At 40.8% G+C, this 24771-nt stretch overlaps 1 protein-coding gene across 1 annotated transcript in view; it reads left to right on the forward strand.

The window, feature by feature from the left end:
- atg7 (ATG7 autophagy related 7 homolog (S. cerevisiae)) overlaps nt 1-24771 on the forward strand; it is a 52503-nt gene that overhangs the window by 14564 nt on the left and 13168 nt on the right. Inside the window, exons 14-18 of the mRNA XM_034585743.1 lie at nt 767-1012; nt 1940-2055; nt 3411-3486; nt 6874-6954; nt 12302-12424. Of these exons, the coding sequence (XP_034441634.1) occupies nt 767-1012; nt 1940-2055; nt 3411-3486; nt 6874-6954; nt 12302-12424 (642 nt within the window). The remainder of the gene's footprint in view (nt 1-766; nt 1013-1939; nt 2056-3410; nt 3487-6873; nt 6955-12301; nt 12425-24771) is intronic.

Raw genomic sequence — 24771 nt, forward strand, 5'->3', positions numbered from 1 at the left:
TCTGCTGTTTTGGTTTTGAGCAAGGAAACAGAACACTGAACAGTTGCCTGATGGGAGCACTGACAGAGTTATGCCCTTGTTTAATCTTTAAAGATGATGCTGTAATCACACATATACCCAGAAATATGTTTAACCCTAACCCTCTATTCTACGGTAGTACCAGGGTAAATAAAATTAAAACTAGATTGAAACTTTCGACACAGTGTCATTATTCTTGTTTTACTTTAAACTGGAACTTCAAATTTTGAGCCCATCTTCCAGGAAATTGAAATTTTCTGTGTATCTCTTGGAATTGTGTTAGTGGCCAGGCAATGTTGCAGTTACCGAACATTGTGTCAGGAACTTGTAATACCTCCAGTAGTGTCACTGATGCAGCTCTTGGATCACTACATGCCGCTAAGTGTTTTCAGGGCTGCTGATTAGGTTTCCTTCATGGCCTGCTCCGATGAACATTTGTGCCGTGGGGCTGTTTCAGACACAAATTGGCTCTACGATTTATTTCCTTTGCTTATGTTTTCAACATTCTAAAGAGCCTATTAAGGTTTTTTGTCACCGCTTCCTCAAAATGATTCAACACAGTGCTCCCTTATTGTTTGTGGAGAAGAAGCCATTTAGGTAATTTGATTTGGTTGAAATGTGCTGTGTGTGCTTTGGACAAATGGAAAACATCTTTATTTAGGCCAAAGCTATTTGAGATCTTGTATTGCCACTGTTTGTACATATCTTTAATAACCGATTTACCATTATTGTTATTATGTTATTCCAGCTGGTGATGAATGCTGCTTTAGGCTTCGACACATTTGTGGTGATGCGCCATGGGCTGAAGAAACCCCCCGTCAGTCAGAATGTTTCTGCAGGCGCCGACTCTTCCCCTTCCTGTTCTTCTGCCTCCTCTTCATCCTCAACTCCAGCCGGCTCTGCGCCCTCCGTCCCAGCATCCTCTCTGTTCTCCAACATCCCGGGACACAAGCTGGGCTGCTACTTCTGCAACGATGTCGTGGCACCGGGAGATGTGAGAAAAACACACAGATGTCAAGCTAACACTGAGCTCATTCACCTACTTAAAAACATGTGAAAACATAGGAATGAACACCAGGAGAATTCTTTTAGATATCTTCTTCATCCTAAATTCAACTTAACTTTATATAAATTGATCAAATACCTACTTGCTGCCTTATAGGCTGTTTTTGTTTATTGTTTTAGTTTTCAGAAACTGATTTGACTCACCCACTTGCACAGCACCACACAGACAGAGTCAGCATCTAGTTGAACATAGTCGAGCAATGAGCATCCATCAGGCTAAAGAGACAAACATGTTCAGACCAAAAAACCAAGCCAAAGTGTAGGTTGGTTTTGTATACGGTAATCATATGTCTATGTCTTAATCAAAACTGCTGCCATAAGGTAATAATACATTGTTGATGGTTAAGTGGTGATGCCTGCCAAAACATTACACTTGTGAGAATCACATTTTCTTGCCATCCACATTCTTCCTTTGTTTGTTATTTGTACCCCGACACTCTTTTCGTTCTCTTTTTGTTCTTTTTCTTCCTCTTGACATTCTGATATGAGTAATTTATGAAAGCTGCTCAACAGCTATTGAAGTCCGTCGCTGGAAACTATTCAGCTCTGACTTGTGCTGTAAATGTCATGTGGCTCCAGCCCGCTGTCACACATTAGAGAAATATTAACATTTGAATTGGAGGCACAGCTTCTCTGTAAATTCAAAATGTTCTAAATTCTAAAATGGACATTTATTTTTATAATGTCAATGATACAAGTGTTTTTTGTTTTGCTCTTTTTTCACTGAGTGTTGTTTGTTGATTAAAGCAAAATGACATCATTTGTCTTTGATCAGCAGTTGCATTTATTTTAGTTTTACCAGCCGTTTATGTTGTTGTCATTGTTTTTATTTTGTTTGTTTTTCTCTTACAAACAGTCGACCAGGGATCGGACTCTGGATCAGCAGTGCACAGTCAGTAGACCAGGTCTGGCCATGATTGCTGGAGCCCTGGCTGTTGAGATGATGGTGTCCATTCTGCAGCATAGTGAAGGGTAAGGCAGCTTAGACCTATAACTAGGAATAATAGTTGTAGCGGTTCTGGTCCGGCCATACATGCATTGTACGGCGAAGGGAAGGTAAGAAAGGAAAATGAAGCCTGTTGTTTCAAATAAGAGAAAGATATTCTCAAATCTAAGAAACAACAGTTTACATACCCAAATGCACATATTCAGTTTTATGGTAACATTGAAACATGAACAGTCAGTTATGGTGAACCTCAGTCTGGTTTATACTGTTGCTGCATGGAGCTACTCTCCTACACTGATGTTTACCTGTGCAGCAAATCCACTTTGCCACTTGTGTATCTTGCCTTTGATTCTCCTGTTGCAGCCTGAGGTGTACTTTCCTCAGGAACCCCTGGTTCCTCAGTCCCGGTGTAAAACTTGAGAAAATTGTGTCTATGCGGTTGTGGCTTCTAAACTTTCAGTAAGCTTCATGCTGCAGACAGCAGAGGTCTTACTGCACCGCAGGCTGTATTTGTCCCAATATGGTTTTCACCCAGTTACATACATTTTACTTGCTACTTACTGTAAGATCTTTGTCGTCATTTCTAGTCTTTCTCTTACAATTCACCTTCAAAAGCTGTAAATACGGCAACACACTCCACTCCGATGTTCACTCGGCAACCTGTATTAGCTCAATGTTTCTGACTTTTAAAAGCCTTTTTTTGCCAATGAAGTGTGTTCGTGTGTATGTCTTTGTGGAAATGTAATTGTGTTTGCCTGTTATGGTGAAAGTCGTGTTAAAGCGTCTGCTTGCTCAGGCTGATTTTTCCTCAGTGTTTTGATATTATAAGCCCTCTCAGAGCTCTTCTGCCTATCCTGGATAAAAAGCTTAAAAAGCAAAAGAGAACAGGAGAGTTTCTATGTACTGTACTTTCTGTGCCTCTGTCATTGTGCAGCTCCTTCCTTTGCAACCGGATCTCCTAGTTTTTCACTTTCAAAGCTGTCGTCCATTACTTTATCCGTTTTTAAGGACCTTACTGTGGCTTTCTTTTATACCTTTACTTTCTAACCAATCACAGGCTTTAGAAAATTGTCACACAGGGAATTTATTCTGTGGCAGCTTGATAGACATTTCTTACTTTGCAAACCCATTCCTAGCTCAGTGTGAGACGTGGCATTACAGTTATTAATAAACATAAAGAGTCAAATCTTTTAATTTGGCAAGATTGAGGGAGCTAGACCACTTACGTCTCTGCATTTTTTTTTGGTACAGTGCTTTTGTTGTTAAAGAACATTTGCTGCGCTTTGTTCTGTCTTTTGTCCAAATAAAAAGTTCTGGTTACATTCACGTACAAAAAGGAATTTAAATGAAAACAGAAAAATTGTCTGTCTTTCTCCTTCAGCGGCTACGCAGTGGCCAGTAGCAGTGACGACCGAATGAATGAACCTCCCACATCTCTGGGTCTAGTGCCACATCAGGTCAGACACACACGAACAATGAAACTCACTTGAACGCATCCATATGTTTTATACTAAGAATACTGTGTAACTGCTGTTTGACTATTGACCTCCATTATATGCCTGTGCTGTTACCCCACATCTATCCATGGTTATAAGTCTAAAATGCTAAAACAGTTGCTTTCATTAGCCCCTTTTACACAGCCTTTTCAGAGGTGGTAGTGTGTAACAGGAAGAGCCAGCAAAGCCTCGCTGTTATAAGTCACTCCTTTGATGCCATGATTTCTAAAATCTCACACCATTTGAGCTCAGTATAAATAAGCAAAGGCGACATAACAAGAGATCTTCTTGACGACAGTACAGCAGCAGGATCTCTGGATAAAAAAGGCTTTTTTCTTTGCATAAACTTCCCACTGGTGGTTGCTATAGAAATAGAAGCAGTTTTCTCAAGGGAGAACAAAGAGCTCTATACTTGTGCGTGTTTGTGTCTATATGAGGTCCAGATATTACTCATGACGTAGTGGCTTAAATCTGTGCATAGTCACAATATGGGGACTTGGCTCCCTCAATAGCAAATGCCCATAATGTAAATAATTAAATTTCAAGGTTTAGACTGTCAATATTACAATTGTTTGTACATTATTAGATTAAGCACATTGTGTTTGTCTCTTACCGGGTAACTTTTTTTTTTTCTTCTATTTTTACTCTCCAAAATAAACACGGCCAAGGATAAAGCCCTGTGGCTTCCTACAACCATTTTGAAGTAGATTTGAAGTATTCTGTTGTGGAGAAGATGATTAATTCAACCTGAAAGGTCTAAATTAAACCAGAATTAGCTGTTTGCTGTGGTTTATTCAGCTCTATAGTGAGGACAATCCATGGCTCAATATATAATCATAAACATAATCAGTGAAATGGTTGCAGTACTACTCACAGGAGAGTGTACTTGTGTGCATTTTTTTGTGTGTCCTTGTGTAACTATTGTGTTTATGTCCATTTTTCAAGACAACCTTTTACTCATTTAATTTATAAACTCTGTGTCAGAGGCTTTCCCACTGATTCATTAGTTGTTATTAATTTAACAGTCTAATGCAATATGTGTACATATTTAGTATGAGGTCAGAGATGTGCCTCTTATGTTCCCATGATTGCCAAGGACCCAAAACACAGACAAAAAAAATGCATAACTGAAATAATGATCACATTCTCTGCACTTGGATGGTCAGCGAATAAAGGAAGACCACATCCAACCAAACTGTGCCCTCATGCTTACTGATCGCTGTCATGTACTTATCTCACCACCTTAATTTGCATCATCAGTATTCATCACCCTGGGAATCTGCATTCCTTGCCATTTGCTCAGCACCTCTGCTCCTCATCGTATTTCAGCCAAAATATTTCGGAGAACAATGACATGCAAATAGATGCAGTGTGCGAAGGAAAGGGGATGAGAGAATGATGACTAGAGAGAAATGCAGAGTAAATAATATGCATGAGAGGGTGAATATGTGTTGAGTGTTTTTGTATATTCTGCCAACAACCGCCTCATATCACATCTCACTGCAGCTCAGTGGCTGGAAGCTGCAGCCTGTGTTTTCTGTGGTGCCACAGTGACAACTTGTGGTGACTTATAGAAACTGCATCATGTTTTATTTTGTCATTGAACTGTACATATAAGTTGAGTTAAACTTTTGTTTTGGCACGTGAAAAACATTGGCCCACTGTGGGCCAATCCCGGCCGACAGTGGGTGAGAGGCGGGGTAAACCCTTAATAGGTCGTCATCGTATCCCAGGGCGAACATATACAGAGACAAACAACCATTCACACTCACATGCAGAGTCTCCAATTATCCTTACCCCAGCCTGTATGTTTTTGGACTGTGGGAGGAAGCTGGAGTACCCAGAGAAAACCCACACATACACGGGGAGAACATGCAAACTCAGGCTGAACCAGGACCAAAAACCAGGAGCCAAACCAGGAACCTCTTACTGTGAGGCGACAGTGCTACCCAATACATCCTGGTGCCTCCCCATAATTTACATGATCTTATCTACAACATCCAGTGATGTAAATAAAAGCAGCACAGTCTTTTATTTCCTTGTATTAATGATAAAGTGTAAAAAAGGAGAACTACGTCTGATTTGTCTGAGAAATTACAGTGAGACAAGCACAGAAGCTGGAGACGCAATATGTTTTGTTTTTTTCACATACCTGGAGCCCTTTACTACTCAAGAGACTCTCCATGAAGAAGGTGCAGTTTTATGTGGGGCCACTCGTCCATTCAGGTTCATCGCACTTGCCCACGCTCTCCCACTTGTCTGAGTTACTTGCCCCTTCATTTTTTCATTTATTAACTGGACACGTTTGCTGTTGCAGTTTTCTTATCATATGCATTTTATATCCGTACGATCTCTTCAATTCCTCCGTCCACCTTTTTCATTCCACTGTTTGTCCTAGAATATTTTTAATTGAACTGGTCGTCACACAGATGGGAAAATGTTTAAGATGAGAACAAAAAAATGAAAAAAAGGAGCATAATGAAACAAGCTGTTGTGCAGGTGTTGTAAATTAATATGTTTTGCAAGATGATGCATTATCAGTTACACAGTTTGAGATTTAACGTAATGCAACAGAATAATTAAATAATTCACACCTGGGTGAAAGAAATGTTGCGTAGTTTGCACCAAAAAGCTTTTAATTACCCTTCCTGTTGTGCTTTGTGTGGTGATTGGTTATAAATGATTGATACATTTGTCAGTTTCACCACCAGATAATTATAGTCAGGAAATAACTTCATCTTCTGGTCGACGTGCGTCACCAGAAAACATAATGGGTGAAGCTTTTATTAACCGGAGGATGTGGGGATTTGAGAGGAGGGAAATAAAATGGAATATACTGGTGATGATGAGTGGTGTTTTATCACGTGTTGCAAAAGAGGTTTGTGTGGAATGGGCTCTTTGGTCCAAAATTGAAGTAATTAGCCATAATTACTGAAGCCTTAAATAGGAGGGAAGGCTTTCAGTAGTGAGAGATGTGATGATAATGTATCACAGAAAAAAGTTTGCAAGTCGCTCTCTGGCACTAGAGGGTGCACTCTGCATGATTTTGAAATGTGAAATACAGAGAAACTCAAAACTGCTCCCTGATTTTTAAATATGTGACTGGATGTTTAGTACCATTCCCCTAAATTATATTTACATTTAGTTTTGTTTCTGTGCCAAAAATACTTTCCCTCACAAATTAGAACTCTTTCTTCTGATTGTTGGCAAGACTTTTTTGTCTTCACGTGATATTAAATGTTCTATGTTTTTTATTTAACATGATTGTGGTTTTGACATGTGTAATTGTTGAGTGTTTCTGCTCCTCTGTCTCATGTCAGTTTTGACGTGTTGATTTCTCCTCCACAGATCCGAGGTTTTCTTGCAAGGTTCGACAACGTCCTGCCTGCCAGCCTGGCCTTCGACAAATGCACCGCCTGTTCACCTACTGTAAGTGGCACGAATAGTAACACAATCATTTACATTGCGTGTTTTCAAATCCATTTTATCAACAAGACAGTGTTTGGAAGGTAAACTTCTATATTAGCATAGTTCTTTTTTACTTTATTAGATTAGATTCTGTTACTGTGAAACACAAAAACACAAATTGTAGCCTTAGCAGAAATGGGGAGATTCCCGTTTCCACATTGTGAGGTTAGTGGAGCTGTGTTGAAATGTTGTTCCTTGAGGAATACTACACACACACACACACACACACACACACACACACACACACACACACAGAAGTTGGAAAAACCATATGGTAACAATCAAGCAGCAGTTGCTCATTGATGTCAGTGACTGTCGTATGAGTGAAATTAGCCCCCACTGCTTCAGTGTGTGTGTGTGTGTGTGTGTGTGTGTGTGTGTGTGTGTGTGTGTGTGTGTGTGTGTGTGTGTGTGTGTGTGTGTGTGTGTGTGTGTGTGTGTGTGTGTGTGAACATGTACATAAAGATAGGTTTTTGAAGGGTCTATGTTTCCATAATTAGCCAAGTGGGGTGAGAGAAATTTTACCTCATTGTCATTGATGTCCACAGCACAAATGGCCAATCAGGACCCCAGGTGGCCCTGCGGTTAGCGGTGTCCAGCATTGTGAATGGTTGGTCTACATACGTATATGAGCAGGGTGGAGGAAGATAAATCCACAACTTAGAAAGGGAGAAAGTTGAAAAAAGGCCGATACTGTGGGGGTGTAAAGAGTGGAAGTTCAGGGCTGAAGAAAGGGTGTTGTGATGAGTGGAGGGCTGGTTCACTCTCTCTTTCTGCCCTGCTCTCAATGCAGTCTTTGTGTCTATAAAGAGGTCATAAAGCCCCAGATCTATCACTTTCATGTGAACACAGAGCAAGAAACCAAGAGGCAGATGGGGGGAGGGAGCTGGCCGACTTGTCCTCTTAAAGTTTGAAGTTTTCTCCACCTACGCTGCTTGTGAAGAAAAAAAGTTTGACGTTCCAGCCCATCTTGAGGTGTCATGTTTCTGCCCGTGTGACTGATGAGATTATTCGCTCGGCACAGAGGGTTCATATGGTTTGATAGGGACAGGGTGAAGCCTGTGTAGTCAAGAACAATGAACAACATGATTCAGGAAAGACGATCCTTAGCTGAGGCAGGGATAAAGGTTATATGGTGAAATCGGTGAATGTGTTTTGATTCAGTTAATTCCGCCCACACATCTTTTTCCCCTTCACTCTGTTTTGCATTTGCTTATCTGTCCGTGTCTTTCTTCTTTTCTATGAGCCGTCTCCTATTTCACTTCTCCCTCTTTCCCTCCATCCCTCAGCTCTGTCTTACCGTCTCTCCCTTCCTGTTCTCCCTCCTACATATCTCTTCTCCTCCCTTTGTATGTCCCTCTGTCCATCTATCAGTCCATCCACTGTAATGTGTGAGTGCCTGTCTTTGTCTTGTGTGTATGTGTGTGCGTGTGCGTGTCTGTCTGTGTGTACTCCTGCTGCAGTCAGCTGTGTGCTGCCAGGTCACTATGGAAACAAAACAATTCAGCCCCTGTCTGGGCTGGAACAGTTCCTGTAGAGTTGGGGCTTTTCACTCCGCTTGTGTGTGTGTGTGTGTGTGCGTGTGCGTGCATGCGTGTGTGTGTGCGTGCATGCGTGTGTGTGTGCGCGCGCGTGTGTGTGTGTATGTGTGTTTCCTAACTCTTTCTGGGGCTACACGCCAGAGAGTAAATCACAGCTGACGTGGCTTCGTATAAAACCATGCCAGACACCTCTTACTACAACTACTTGTAACACTACAAATATGCTACCACTATTTATAGCAAGAATAGGATTATATATGTTGTGTGAAGACACTGAACTGGTCACTAATGCTGCTTACAGTGTTGTTCTATTAAACCATTTGAACAAAGTAGAAGATTAAAATCAGATTCTGGAGTACAGGTAACTTTTTGATGTATTTTGTGGACGTACACATCATTTATCACCTTTCTAGGGAACTTATAATAATATGTGATTGTTACAGGATTTGTATCATTACACTGAGCCACAGGAGATTAAGTTGAAATTATATTTGGTCTAGTGATCAGAAAAGATTAAGAACAAAATGCTTGTAGTTTATCAAATGGGAGCTTCTGCTACTTTTCTCTCTGTTCTAAAATTTCTTTGAGTTACAGATTGTTATTCAGGTCAAGCCTTTTTAAAGAGCTCACCTCAGGCTGTGGGAATAATCGTTATCAGTAATGCCTTTGACTTTGAAACCAGCAGTTAATTTCACATTTTAGAATAAAACCGTTTCTTTTTCTTTTCCTGTAAATGACACATTCTTATGAGTTTTCCTTCCTGTGCAGTGAGCTGTTCCTCTGAAATTCCAAAAGACTGTTGAGGTTAATCAATGAATCAGACTTGGTGTGTTGTTAAATGCAAGTGTCTAACCTGGTGCGACGACCACACATATTAATAGAGGAAGTCAAAGCCACTGAGTCACCAGGAACTGTTTACTCACCCTATGCAGTATACAATAAACTTCACATCATGGCAAAACCACAAACTTTTACCTTTTAAGCATTTTATTCATAGTTGTGTACGAGTCAAGAAACATTCACTTCTGTTAAACATTACCTGTGTTTTGAAATCCATCCTTGAGACCACCAGCAGTAACACTACATCTATTACTATTGTTTGTATATTTATAGCTGAAGTTAAAGCCCCTGTTAGCCACCAGGACCACCCCGTGTATGTTTAATATGTTGAAGCTATGCTACACTCAACCACAGCCTGTGGTGAGGGACACTGTCAGTTAATATCTTCAGTATGGATCCACAAACGACTTCAAAAAGAAAACATTGCCACTGTGAAATCAAGTGAGAGGGGAGACATTTATGTGGCTTCTTTAGGAAGGAAGCTACAGATGTGTAAAATCCAGATGTTGCAACTCTGTATCAAGGCTGTTGCAGTAAACTGGTATCAACGATAATCATGGTATTTAAAAATGGCCTTCAGAGAGCACATACCTCCCCCAAGGCCCAGCAGTCCCCTTATGGAACCACATTTAAATCCACTAGATCCAGATTTTTATTTGGATCTTCACAAAATCGCACAGACTCACAAAAATCAATCCTACCTGGGTCCGCCCCCTGATCCTGATCCGCACCATGATTTATTTGGGTCACGCTTCAACCCTCCACAAAATTTCATGGAAATTGTTTTTGTAATTTTTTTCTTAGTCCTGCTTACATACAAAAACAGATGAAAACACAAACTCCTTGGCAGAGGAAAGTATTGATATCATACTAATGATAATATTGTTAGATTCTCCACACTTCAGCTGGGCTCAAAATGATTATAAAAATTTCGTGGCATCGTTAACCAGCATGACAGTGACACGGCGGTGACTCCCCATCTGTCTCTCCATTCTCCTATTTATATTCCTTTAGTCTTTTTCGGGTCCACCAATCAAAAGAATCAAAATAGTTTTCCATAAAAGTATTTTAAGTTGTGAATATTGAACACTGTACCTATTTCAACATGAGACGTATTTGTTCTTTGGGTATGTTTTTAAAATAAATATATTTTGCAGCCTATAAATCTCATCCCAGGTGGGTTTTGTGAAAACAGCGAGTGCACCTATAGCGAAAAGCTGATGACAAACCTCTGCCTGTCGTAGCACGCACAGTTTTTGGCTTCGTCAGTCGTTCTCTCTTGAAGCAGGTGTTTGCCCTTTTGCAACGATCGTAAATAACGTATTATCTGGAGTGTAACTAATCTGCCAGAAAAGAGACAAAACACGCATTAAACACCGTTCAAGATGATTTGCTTGATAGCTTTATTATTTTAATTGAATTTTCTTTACAGACAACATAATCATTTGCTTGTTGTTTTTTAATTCTGATAAAGTGTGTTTGATTGCTGTCTGTCACCAGAATGTGATCACTGCTGAAAACCATTAGCACGTGCTAAACACTGCGAAGTTCATCAGCTAACATCAGAGAAAAGTTTGAATGAACCAGCTGTTAGATGCTTCTCTCCTCTGGTGTAAGCGTTCCCGACCATTTGAAGAAAATTCAGTGTAAACTCTAAAAGGAAGTGAAAGTATCATCAAACACATGTTTTTTTTAACTTTTGTTGTCGGTAAACTTTTTCTGTCATTGGTCACAACCACATCTGCTCTGAATTGCCCACAGTTTTCAATGTTCCTCATGGTCTTGTATGTCTTCTATTGAAATGGACATGGGTGAATGGTTTAAGTGTGTTTTGTGTGTCTGTGTGCATTGCTTGGACTGACTTTATTAATGTTATCACAAGATCATCACAGTTATCAGGTTTCTGTGCCATGAGCAGCTATATTCCAACAGAGTGGGTTCTGGCTGTTGGCGTCTCATGTAACAGATCCCGTAGAATCAAAGAAATAAAAGTGAGGGAAGGAAAGAAAAGAAAGGTTGAAAAGATGAACAAGGGACACGTCAGTGTGTATTGTGTGCGGTGTGTCTGGCTCCGAGACTAGACGCCAGGTCAGTCTGCGAACACACACGCGCGAGCAGTAGTGCACACAGTGTGTGTGTTGATGTCTCAGGCAGAGGTAACCCTACACCTGCAGAGGAGTTTCTGTGGGCGTCCATGATGGGCTCGGCCAAGCTTAGGAAGGTAGTCAAGAGGGCAGAGGATGTGTGTGCGTCTTAGTGTGTTGTGCAAAGAAGATGTGTGAATTTTGAAATGGTAGCAGATCAAAGTAAACCTGCATCATGATCACAGGGGTGTTGAGGTGCGTTGCTGCCGAGGCCCAGAGCGACGAAAGTGCATTTTTATTTGAGTCTGTTAGATTATTGTTATTATTATTATAATTATTATTATCTGCTTTTGAGATAAAGTTCAACTTCTGAGATGAAACATTTTATTCTTTTGACCTGGTTTTGAGTTTCTACTTTCTACAGCTGAACAAATGTAAAGGCATTTGAAAGGGGCATCATCTCTCTTGCCACCATTTTTGCATTTCCTTTACCAAATTATTTGAAAATTTCTTTAGGGAAATTATATCTATATTTCAGGCATCATGCTTTTACTATTCAAACTTACTGTCGTGGGAATTTATAGTTTGGTGATACAGCAACACGTACAAAGGACCCACAAAAGTAATGAACTATTGTAAAAAGTATAAGTGTAAAACCAGGCTCCACAGTATGATAGTAAAAGTATAGATGGTAATATAGATATTAATCTAATATAGTAATAAAGAGGGTAGCCTATATTTAGGAGTCAGAATGGGTTTTGTTGTTATCCTTTGCAAAATACATTAAATTTCATGTTAAATAACCTATTGTTGTTCTTTGTTCATGTTTCCTTTTTCGTCTAGGTCCTGGATCACTATGAGAGGGAAGGTTTTAACTTCCTGTCCAAGGTTTTTAATTCTTCCCACTCTTTCCTGGAAGACCTGACAGGGCTGACATTGTTGCACCAGGAGACGCAGGCAGCCGAGGTAAATTCCTCCCTCATGTACACCTGCGCTAACAAGTATCAACATGCACATGAAACCTGCTGCACAGTGTCAGCACATACATGGATGAAAACACAATGTCACAGTCAGCGCGCACACAAAACATCACTGTTTAGTGGAGAGTCAGTGTATGTTTGTATTTTGTGTAGTGTGTGTGTATTTATCTCAACCCAGTTTTATAAGATAAAATCACTTATATTATTTGGTCTTTTTTTCATTTTCTGGGTAAAGAGAAACTCTGTAATCAGGCAACAATGACGTCTGATCGGGAGTCTGTGCTTGAGGTAATGCAGGACCTCAGAGTAGTTTGCCCACTTCCTGGAGAGTCAAGAGAAAGGGTTTGACATGTTTAAATTCAGGTCGCCAGATTGTCTGCACCTGCAACCAAAAGACCTACAGCTGGAGTTCAAGTAAGCCATGGAGAAGTATATATTATATTTGTCATAGTAGCTGTACCGTAGGATGTGGTAAGGTATTATACAGTTGTAGATGTATATCGTAAAAGTATAAACAAATACCACGTATAAGGTGCCCCCTGCTAATATTTGAATATTAAAAACTATTTTAATGACAAATAATCACCTGAACAATTTACACAGCTCGTTCTCTGTCTGTTGTCAATCTCATCTTCTTCTGCCCTGAGCTAGCACCCACAACAATAGTGTTCTTGCTCTCCTTCTCTCTCTCTCTCTCTTCATCAGCTACAGCTTTCCCTCCCTGCCCCTAGTCTCGAAATGTGAAGCATCAAAACTAAAAGCACCTTCTCCATGTTTAGTTTCGCCAAGGTCCTGCCTTGTCACCAATTTTGTGGTTTTCAAGGAGAAAATCTTTAAGCGCTGCTTATCAGTAGGGATTGTCTGTGGTTTTATGATCTAAGGATTTCATCTCTGCTTTTTGCTGACGATGTAGTTCTATAAGCTCCATAGGTCTGTGACCTCTTGGGCACACTGGGGAAGCTGTTTACAACGAAGTGTGAGGCCATTGTACTCTAAGAAATTGGGTAGATTACTCTCATATTCAAGTTGTTTTCAAGTATCTTGGGGTCTTGTTCACAAGTGAGGGTAGGATGGAGCACATACTGGATTTCCAAATGAAAATAGCTGAGTGGAAAAGCTGTAAATATAAAAAAACCACTAGAAATACTGAAAACAGGTTTGCTTGGCTGAGGTGGAAAGGTAGGTCAAGTAAAAGACAACAAAACAAAGTGCAACGAAAACAGACTTAACAGGTAACTTTCAACATAAGAGGCACGTGACCTAAAGGGAATTTGAGCCACCAGTTGTTAATCTTGAGGAACCGACTCCTAAAAATGTCTAGTAGCTGTAGATGGAAACATGCATTAATTCATATCTTCATTTCTCAAAGTGTGGTTTAAAGTTGTGCTACTCTAGGGTGGAAACCCTTGTGGCAGCTGGCATTACTCAACATTTTCAGTTTGGCCATTTGGAAGGAATATTAACACGTTTGATTTTGGACGTGATTGGACACCACATCTTCCAAACTAGTTCTGACAGTGCACAAACCAGCCCTGTGACTGCTGGAACCGTGACTTGTAGCGGAAGGGGGCAAAAATGGCCAGATATACCTTACCATGGTCCTGCAGGAGCTGAGTAAGATTTATGACCTTGTGAAATCCATAAAAAAATTCCTTATATGGTTTAAAGTCAACTTTGTTCGCCTCTGGAAACTATGGTTTCTCTCAAAGTATTTCATTACCAGGAGTTTTCTAATTATATGTTTAACGGGAGATACACTGTTTTAAATCAAAGGGAGGGACATTTTCTGCTGTAACCCTCTGATTATTGTGTTGCCATAGCACCTCACAATTGTTTTCTGTGGAACAAGTGGCACAAATTTCCAATAAACATCCAATATAGTGGTGGAATATGGGTGGTTTTCCTCAAGACTCCCCTCTGACATGAGGCAGAGGGAGTGGAGGGAGAAACAGAAAATGTGTGTGTGTGTGTGTGTGTGTGTGTGTGTGTGTGTGTGTGTGTGTGTGTGTGTGTGGTGGGGTGGTGGGGGTTGGGTCTGGTCCTGTCGAGCTGTGGGAAAATCCCACGTACTTTCTCCCCAAATGCTACTCATAACACACAGATGGAGGAGGGGAAAAGTGAAAGGCATGGAACCAAGAGGCATATGAGGAGGGGAAAGGATTGCAGATAAGAGAAACAGACAAGAAGAAAGAAGGGGGGATAAGAAAAAGCCAGTGAAGATAAAAAAATAATTCAGCTTTTTTATGTTTTCCCTCCATCTTCTCTTCTTCTATCTTTCTCCCTCAATAAGGCCTGCTTCATTTCCTCTTAGTCCCATTGCGTCCTGCTATCAGTCCCATCTCGTTCCAAATCATTCAATCCTTCGCTCACAATCGTTCCTTCCCCTGATAGATACAGTAGATATGTTTAGTCCACAAGCAATTCGTAGAGGCGTTGCCAAGGAGTACCCTGAAGTCCAACGTGTATATGATGATAGCACAGTTCCATGGGGCGTCCCAATATACTCACTCTATGTTCAGACATACAGCTCTCTAGCCTCACAAACTACGGTCTGCCAGTCAGGTATAACTCATGATCACATCCTGCACATCCTCCTGTTTATCCTAAGCAGTCTGGGCTTAGTAGGGTTGAAGAATACCATTCTGTTGGGTCTGTCGAGCATGTTCATTATTGGGCCATCCATAATCAAACTGCAGGTTGATAGTGTGCTATAGGACCAAACCTCTCTATGACCTTTGTATCACCACAATGCTTTCCCTGGCACAGGAACTGTCTTGACATGTAGACTCAAAGGTGCTGGGGTACTCCACATAGCTGGCCTGAACAAATCTTTAGCATGCAGGGACTGATGCCATCCAATTACTCAGGCAGCCTTGCCCTGATGAAGTCTCTTCTGCTCTCTCTTCACCTGAAGGCGAAATCCAGCCTAGGGATTGCAGGATGTAGGAGGCTCTGCAGTGGGTATTCTTGGGGGGGGATGTGAATGAGCAGAGTATGTCGCGGGTGTTAATGGGGGGGTGTCCACCCCCACTCCCTCCGATGAAATGTGTTAAAGAGTCTGACGTTGGTCCCTTTCTCCTCAATCAGAAGATGGAGAGATTGTTTTGATTGCTCAGCCCACTAGCGCCAGAAGTCTTAGCGCCTGTTTCCTGTACACAGATTAGCTATTCTGAAAACTACTGCTCTTGGAGGACGTCCCTTCAAATTTTTTTTTCTCTCCCTATTCCAGGAAGGGACAGAAGTTATTCCCTTCGCTTGTGAAAGCATATTATTACTTATTTCATGGGATCCCACTAGAAACAGGCTTGTGGCTTTTTGTGGGTCTTGACCCATATTTTAAGAAGAACCGTCCTGAAATAATGATAATTCTCAATGTAAAAATTAGAGGTTTAAGGAGCCCTTGTTGGATACCTTTTTATGTGTAATTATTGGACTTGTACACAGCTATGAGTCATCATTGGATGATGGATATCCCTTTCAGGGGATCTTTTAACGACTCATTGCTTTGAGAAAGTTTCTTCTTCTTCTTATGCCTTAGCATTCCCTGAGGAAAATAGGCCGTCAACGAACACCCTCCATCCTCTCCGGTCTTGTACCCTAACCCTAACTCTTTGAGGAGGTTAGAGTTTACTTAAATTGTATAACGAGACGTTAGACTTTCTGTCTGTGATTAGAAACGCTGCAGCATTGGTACTGAATTACAAAATGTTCAGGATTACGTTTTGTATTCAGCAGTTTCTGGTGTCCTTTTTGGGTTTCTGTCTTTATTTTTATCATAAGTTGTTATTTTTACAAAGTTCCTTTCTTTTGCATGGTGCTGAATTTGTCACAGGCCATGTGTGTCCGTGTATGTTTTTGCTCGTGCAAGTTTGTGTAACCATTCTAAACTATAATCTACGTCACCAGATAGCAGTACTATGTACTTAAAGCCTATTTTGGGCAAGTTTGTAACCTGAGAACTACTTTTTATGCGGTCACCACAGGGTTTTTGGGGGAGTTCAAGTTCGGTAAAAGTTTAGACTCTGTGTGTGCATGTGTGTTTGTGTGCAAGCGTCTGGGTGTGCGTGTGTGCACACGCAAGAATCATGGTGAATGGCTTCTTTGTGTGTTTTTTGAACTTTGTTGAACATTTGTTTTAGTTTAGTACACAGTATCTGCAGCCTCATGAGGCTATTTTTTGGCAGTTCTTGAATATTTATGGAATTATCTGTTCTTGAATTTTTCCTCTACAATTTGGTATAGCCAGTTTCCCTTGTGCACTTGTTACTGCTCAACTATTTGTGTGAAGAAAGTTTAGGTTCTCATTATACTTAATATGAAGCATTTGTCAGTTTGTGTAACAGTGCCTGAGATCTCCTTACCAACTGGACCAATCTTTCTAACTTTCTGACAAACACAAATGCAAACTTCATGCATTAACCAGCCAGTGTGGCTAAGGTATGAAAGTGGGAAGGGTTTGAACATCTATCTCTCTTGGCCTATCTGTCTGTGTCTTCTACATGTATGACACCTCTTTTTCACCCAGAGATATTTGTTTTTCTACCATCCTAGGCTGGGAGGTGAATAAGTTTAACCCATGACGTCTAAAGAAGGTGTTAAAAATTGTAAATTAAGTCACGTTTCAATTCATAATCATTCTGCTTAACATTTTAACATTTTGAACCAGGTAACTGTGTCGTACAGTGTAGATGCATGTTAGCATGTCAGAACAGGGCATTGGCCTTCCTGTTACCTCATCTGTAGAGGGCTGGGTTGGACAAATCAACGTACGCACGCACACACACACAGAGCCTGAAAGGAAATGAGTGTCTGTACAGGATGCTGTACCTCTCCTCTGACGCCCACCCACTGTCTTTGGCTTGGCAGATTACGTTAAGACTATATAAAAATTGTATGTATTCATTCACGATGGCATGCATGCAGGGATCAGGCTAATCCATTTTATGTAAGAAGACACAGAACAAACTATTTGGACTCTCTACCCACATCTAATGTGATCCCTATTGCTTTAGCAGTCTAGTCATGTGTAGTATGGAATTATACATTGTAAAATGATACATTATATCCTGTAACATATCATTTTCTAATTACCTTAAGGTAAGATTTATTTGTGGTTCTGTAGTTTCTCACATTAAATGATTAACTTAATCATTGTTAGACCCAAATTCTTTTAGTGAGAAAGATTAAGTTGTTAAAATCCTACTTCAGCTTATAGAGAAATGCTTTATTTCTGTCATTTAATTAAACGTACGTAACTCGGATTAAATAACCTAATTCATTAGATAAGCGAAACTGAAAAAAGACATGTGAACACTGTATTTTCCAGGGCTACTGTACTTGCTTCTACGCAAAGGAAACCCATGATAATTGGTCATGCTCTATCTTCCATACATCGTCATTTACAGTAAGCGCGTGTTTTTGTGTTTTCCCATTAATCTCTCTGACTGTTCTGCCCCAGAGGATGTGTGACCCTCTCAGTACAAAGGGTCTTTCTGCAGAGTTCATGCTTCACTCCCTTCCCACCTACTCAAACTGGCACAGCCAGTAAGTCACAAGACGGAGACGAGTGCGTTGAACTCGGAGAAGAAAGTGTCACTTGTCACACTCTCCTTTTTTGGTTGGATCTTGTGACATGAATTTTGATCGGCCTCATTTGAATACAGTGACAGCTCCTCCACTTTGAACGAGGGTTTTCATAACAATTTGACAGGAAGGGTTTATGTGGGGGAAACGGTCCCATAGGATTTAGTAGAGGGCCGGTTAACACAGTGTATATTGTGGATTTATGTTGTGCAAAAACACTTGAGAGGGTGTAACCTGTGCTTTTGTAACATCATCCCCTCCGTGTTGTATTTTGAAGTAAAAACATTGTGAAATTACCTCCATCCCGACATGATAATATGGAACCTTCCTGGATGTTGAAACTTGAGGGTCTCCTCGGGGTCTGAGGCCCCTGACTGGGGAGCCATTTCTCTTTTAAGCTGACACTTCAGATTTCCATGGTGACTTATTGTGAGTCAGTGTCCTGCTCACGTGCATTTGGGAGAATTGAACACACTTTAGCTCATTCAGATGGAGATTCCACACTTTATTTCGAACCAAGATAACCTGACACTTTTCTCTTTTGACGTGATTACAGTACATCAGTAAAAATATAGACACCTGTGTTTCTACAGATGTGCCCCTCGGCTTCTCTGTTGTAAGTCTATCATCAGATGCCACTAATAATCACCCTGACTCATGCTACTGCCCCAGAGGAACCGAGGTTTCCCAACCATCCCCGCTCTGCTCTGCGCTTCTCTATGTAAAACAGCGCGCTGACGATAAAGTTGATTTAGTTATGTTGGCCCATGACCCAACAGCTTGGAAAACATACAAGTGGGAGCATGTGCGCACACAGTCACACAAGCTCTCTCCCCTCACAAGACACGCACACACATTGACTCCTGGAGCGTCAGAGGGCCCCAAGTATGTCAGAGCTTTATCCAAACACAGCTACGGTTGCTACATGCTACGATTATTACCAGATGGACTCAGGGAAAACATATTAAACCTGCTTTTTCATTAGCACACCGCACACCCGCCGGAGGGAGGGAGGGAGGGAGGGAGGGAGGGAGAGAGGGAGAGAGGGAGAGAGAGAGAGAGAGAGAGAGAGAGAGAGAGAGAGAGAGAGAGAGAGAGAGAGAGAGAGATTTCCAAACGTGTGCTTAATTTCAGATTTTAAATTGAGCATGACTGACTGTTTGTCCCTCATGGTTCAGGTTGTACATTTCCATTCATTTCACCATGAAATGACAAATTATTTTTCTTGTTGCTATGTTGTCAAAACACGTGTTTTACGTCTGTTCATGTCAAAGTCCCAGCCTTGTTTTTAATGGAGTTTCTGTTCAATGTGATCAAGACAACCCTCCGAATAAAACCGACAGTCTCAAGTGGAGCTTCAAGCTGATTAACTGATCTGTCAAATGATAACAGCTGAAAACCTTCTGAGATTTGAGCTGTTAAAACAAATCAAGTTACATGAAGATGTCACCTCAGCATCTGGGCAATTCAGATGGACTTGACTATTTCCTCACCATTTACAGACAAAATTATAATGGCACTCAGTGGGCGTATACCTCTGCCAAGGCCACATTTAAATTCACTAGATCCCGATTTTGATTTGGATCTGCATCACACTCAGTCTCCTAATGAGGTCTGCTTTTTCTTATCATGATCCAGGAATTATCCTCTGAGCGATCAATGGAAATGTCGAAGAACACCCTATCTCACGATGTTAAACAAGTGAAAACTTTCCTGGATTTGCACTAGAATTTAAAGTTCTCTCCTGACCTGACATATCACATCCTTCTGCCAAGTTTCATGGTAATCCGTCCAGTAGTTTTGGAATAATCCTGCTAACTAACAAACAAATAAACACAGACGAAAACGTAACCTCTTTGGCGGAGGTAAATATACAGGTACATGGGATTAAAACACGCCCCTCCCCTACACCATCTTTTCTTTCTGTGTAAATGAGGTTCATGGAAAAGCTGAGTGATCTTCAAGGATAAAGTTCTGACTCATTTCAGCTTAAATTCTTGATTCTCTGTCTCGCTTACGTCTCAGATCATGATCCCTCTAACATCTCGTTCCAAGCAGGAACACAAACCGCAGAAGAAATTAACAGCTCCACACCAGTTCTTAGAAGCATTTAATTGATTTATGGTGAGTGTTAGGGTGCAACGTTGTGAGGAGAGAGGGCGTTTTTTCCATTCAGTGCACCACAGATTAACCAGCAGCTTCTTGGTATGAAATTTGGTCTTAATTAGAGGTAAAATAGAGGCGATGTTCAGAGAATGTTACATCAGTAAGGTTAGTTGGGTTTAGTTTGTGTTTGTTGGTGAGTGCAGGGATTTCAATGAATGAACCCAAGTAAATAGTAATTCATTATTCATTTTTCAACATGTTGAATTGAATTAATCAATTACCTATTTTTGTCAAAAATTACACAGCTGTTGACAAGAAACTTCATAGGAAAGTACTAGGAAAATATTCTGACGTTACAGACTCATAAGAATATCTAATATTATCTTTTCCCTGCGCAGCCTCACGTTCTTCTTGCGTAGTTTTTATTTCCATATATTAATAACAACAGTGCACATTACAGTACATGCACATACATGCTCGTGTCATCATGTTTCATAGCCCCAAAGCATATGTATATTTATGTTCCGTATGTATGCCGGCCATGCCTGCTTGATATCTACTGCACTGCTAATTATAAATGCATGCTGGACTTGAAGGGATGCATGTCAGCTATGTACAGACACATCGCCCCTCACCTCCTATCCTTCCCTCCCTCACATACACGCTCCACACTAAACATAGTGAGTCTAAATCTCTCGTCTTTACAGGCTAAATTCAGAAGCTTTGTGCTAGTCAGTGGCTTGACTTCTAACCTCACTTTCTAACCCTCCGCTGAGTGTTTGAAGGTGATTTTCTCTTGTGCATGTTCAGTTTAACAGATTCATGTGCATAATTCTGTTCCTGCAAACTGTTGTGACGGTATCTGGAGTCTTTAGATTTGAACTTAATTCTCCTGGTGTCTTAAATTATTCAACATTTCCTTTAAATCTTAGCAGAAAATGTATGTATATATTTTGTTGTTGTTAGTTGGGCACTCTAAGGGCGGTCTGTAGCGTGTGATTCTGCAGCCACTACACTAAGTTAGCCATATACTAATTATACATTTTTCCACGTTTTATGAGCTTTTTTACTTTTCTTATTCTGCTGCCAACTGTTACGAGGGCATTTCTTCATCAGTTGTGCGTGTATGTGAGATCACTTCAGTCCAGCTTCTGTTCCGAGTCATATTTTTCAGTGTGTAAACAATTCTTTCCCTGGTGGACTGACGTCAGAGGGAGCAATGGCACAGGCATGCAAACAAAAACAAAATAAATACTATAAAAAAGGACGAAAGTGGAAAACAAGCTGAAGACGGAGAGAAAAAGTGCCAGTTTAATTCTTTCTGTCATTTTTTAGCTTTATTATTTCATGCAGGCAAATGTAAAATATAAATCAAAACATGTTAAAGGGTTGTAATTAGCCTGGACCTCAGCCTAACTGAAGAATAGAGAACAGAGCAGATATTCTTTCTTTAACGTATGGATCCAAAAAAGCTTCCTTCTCTGCATCCAGACGCCATGTTGAATACCAGACATTCTGTGTCAGGGCAGCTACTCACTCAGGACTGAGGTCAGGTGGCACAGCTACAGTATGTCATCATCACCCCCCCAACCCCCACCCCACCCCCACTATTTCTGTTTCTGTAGCTGAGGTAATGTGAGTCTCGGAGCTGGCATCGCTGCTCAGTGTTTCCCTTATTACAGGCTGCTATCTTCAGCAAAATACCACTTAAATATCAATACCCAAGATGCATCCAGTGCATATTTTAAAAAAGTACAAATATCTACATATCTAGTCAGTGATGCATCTTGTTGTTTTGTTGAATTTGTCTCCACACTAAATTAAAAATATTCCGACTTTCATATGTGCGTTTCCATCAGCAATTGGTTGATTCTTGGCGAATTACACAAAAACTACTGGACGGATTACCACATAAATTGGTGGTAGATTGAACAATGGGTCAGCGAAGAACCCATTTACTGTTGGGGCAGATTCCAGACTGGATTGCATTTTTCAACATTTTCCTTGATTTCTCAGAGAATATTTTATGAATCTTAATGAAAGAAAATCCGACAATTTGCCGAGATCCAGATAAAAATCAGGATCTAGTGAATTTAAAAGTGGTTTCATAAAGACTGTTGGGCCTGGGTGGAGGTACACACTCCACTGAGTGACATCTAGAATCTATATGTGTTTTGTATCATTTATATTTAGAGCTTTTTCTTTAGACTTGTTAATACGATACCTACATAACTAAGATAAGACAGATTTGGGGAGCAGGGAGAAGAATAGCAGGTGAGGGAATCCAAAAGTCTTTGGCGAGCACATTACTCCACTCTACTGGGATGCTGCTTTGGTGGGCTGTATGTTATTAATACACTGGTACACATGCAGGGCTGGAGCCGGTGAAGAGGTGTTCTGTATGTGTGGGGGCAAAGGGGACGCATGGCCTCCAGGACAGCTGTCGCACATCTTTGAGTCTAAAAGGACCCCCATACAGAATTACCAATCATCAATCATAGGGGAGTTATTTTCATAAGTCATAAACTGGACCTGCAAAGCCGACTTTTCCTTCACTATGTGGGAAAACTTACATCGACCCAGCTCCCATACATGGCTTCTCCTCCCCCGGCGCCACTCAGTCCAGAGTGATGCCTTCTTCTGGCCTGGCAGCTGGCTGCATGCACAGACAGACAGAAAGACAGACGGACAGATGACTGGGTTTGAGACGGACTGAGTAGTAGTCTGTCGTCCCTGTTTAGCGCCTACTCCTCTTCCTCTTCGGTAGCTTTTAAGGACTATTTCTGTACCCGTGTCTGCATCGACCTATTCAAATAGACTTTCACTTCCGAAAGCTCCCCACCAGCCGCCCCCTACACGCACTGACATAGCACAGAGATATTGTTTCTACGCTTGTCATCTCAAGTTTGTAGTTCAATACGAAAATGCATTTTAATATATATATATACATCACGATTTCAAAGACAAAAAACACATTTTTATGATAACATTAAATATGCTTTATCTCCATGTTTGCTTTTTGCTATTTTTTCCGATTAAAATTTTCGTATTCCCTCATTTTACTAAAAGAGGCCTTTTGAATGGCTCATGGACATTCCACACTTTCTATATTTCTTATAGTTTGACATATGTTTGTGGTTTTCACAAATCCTCAGAGCTTGTGGACATAACTTTATGAATGTTTTCTGCTCCCACTTTCCTGTTTGTGTTGGTGTTTACCGGCTTCCCTTTTATGTACACAAGCTAAAGTATGGTTTAAAAACCCTGTGTGTACGTAGTAGCATTTCCAGCTGCTACACACTCACTTGAGAAGCATTTTCACGAGGCTTATCTGAAGTGTTTATTCTTCTGTTCCCGGTTTGGCAAACCTTTGATACAGAAAAACTCTGCAGCTGCATCAAAGGCAGAGATAAGAGCTGGCCCTCTGTGTGTGTGTGTATGCGTGTGTGTGTGCGTCTGAATCTGAATCTTGTATAGCCTGATTCTGGCCTGCTTGGCTGGTCACAGGTAATCTGCCCTGGAGCTCTGGCCTGGCCTGAAAAAAGATACACAAATACACACAGACACACACACAATGTACATGTGTGGTCACAGTGCCAGTTCTTATCTTTTCCCCCTGATGCTGTTCTGCCCAGCACACGGGGGGCAGCGATAGCATCAAGCCTCTGGTTGAGACAACTTTTCTCACACACAGAAAATAATACATTTGGGAATTTATACATGTTTGCTAATGTGTGTAAATACTGTGTGTGTGTATGTATCCCGGTTTCTCTGCCTTACAGGAACACGTTTGCTCATGTACAAAAATGTCTTTTCCTGGCATCATATCCTCTGACCCAATTTTCCTGTGAAAACAAAAGCGATTTAATGACGCACATTAATTCAGCTAAAAAAAATAAAAACTGTCCGGTCTTCCCATTCTGAATATTTGAGTATTGTGTGAAACTGAACCATTAGAAAAACGTAACAAGACCTGTTTTATTTTGTCACTGTTCATTAACATACTGTACGTGTGTAGCTGGGCCTCATGGTTCGTGGCTGTCCTTACTCCTTTCCTCTCAAATGTTGGGAACAGTCCTGGTGGATGATGTCCACAATACATTTTCCAAAAGGAGCTGTCACAGTTACCATGTCTCTGGTGCTACAATGTAAAGTTTGGATCATTCCGTGGAGACGTTGTCAGTGATTGGTTCTTTGTAATGAAAGACTTTGACTGTCTGATGTTGTTAGCATCACATCAAAAGATTCCCTCCATTGTGGTTTACCAGGAACTTTGCCTTCTTCTTTCCTGTTAACTGTGTGTGTGTGTGTGTGTGTGTGTGTGGGGGGGGGGGGGGTTGCTTCATATAGACTGGTCAGTTTGCTCGAAGTCTCTTAGAGTTCTTTTATAACAACAGAGAGGAATAGTCTTTTGATTTCATTATTTTTTATTCTCTTAAAGTGTGTCTTTTGCATTTGTGGTAGAATGTGTATGTGTGTGCACGGATGCCTGAATGCATTTGTGCAAGTGCTCATGGGGCCCAACTTGTGCTACTTGTGTTTGATTGCTCCTCTGACCACACGTCACTTGGCTTTGAATCACAGATCTAATTAAACTAAGGGCAGGTCTGTACTGGCACACGTACACACACACGTACACACACA

This window comes from Hippoglossus hippoglossus, chromosome 5 (assembly GCF_009819705.1).
Source record: "Hippoglossus hippoglossus isolate fHipHip1 chromosome 5, fHipHip1.pri, whole genome shotgun sequence".
Classification (NCBI taxonomy): domain Eukaryota; kingdom Metazoa; phylum Chordata; class Actinopteri; order Pleuronectiformes; family Pleuronectidae; genus Hippoglossus; species Hippoglossus hippoglossus.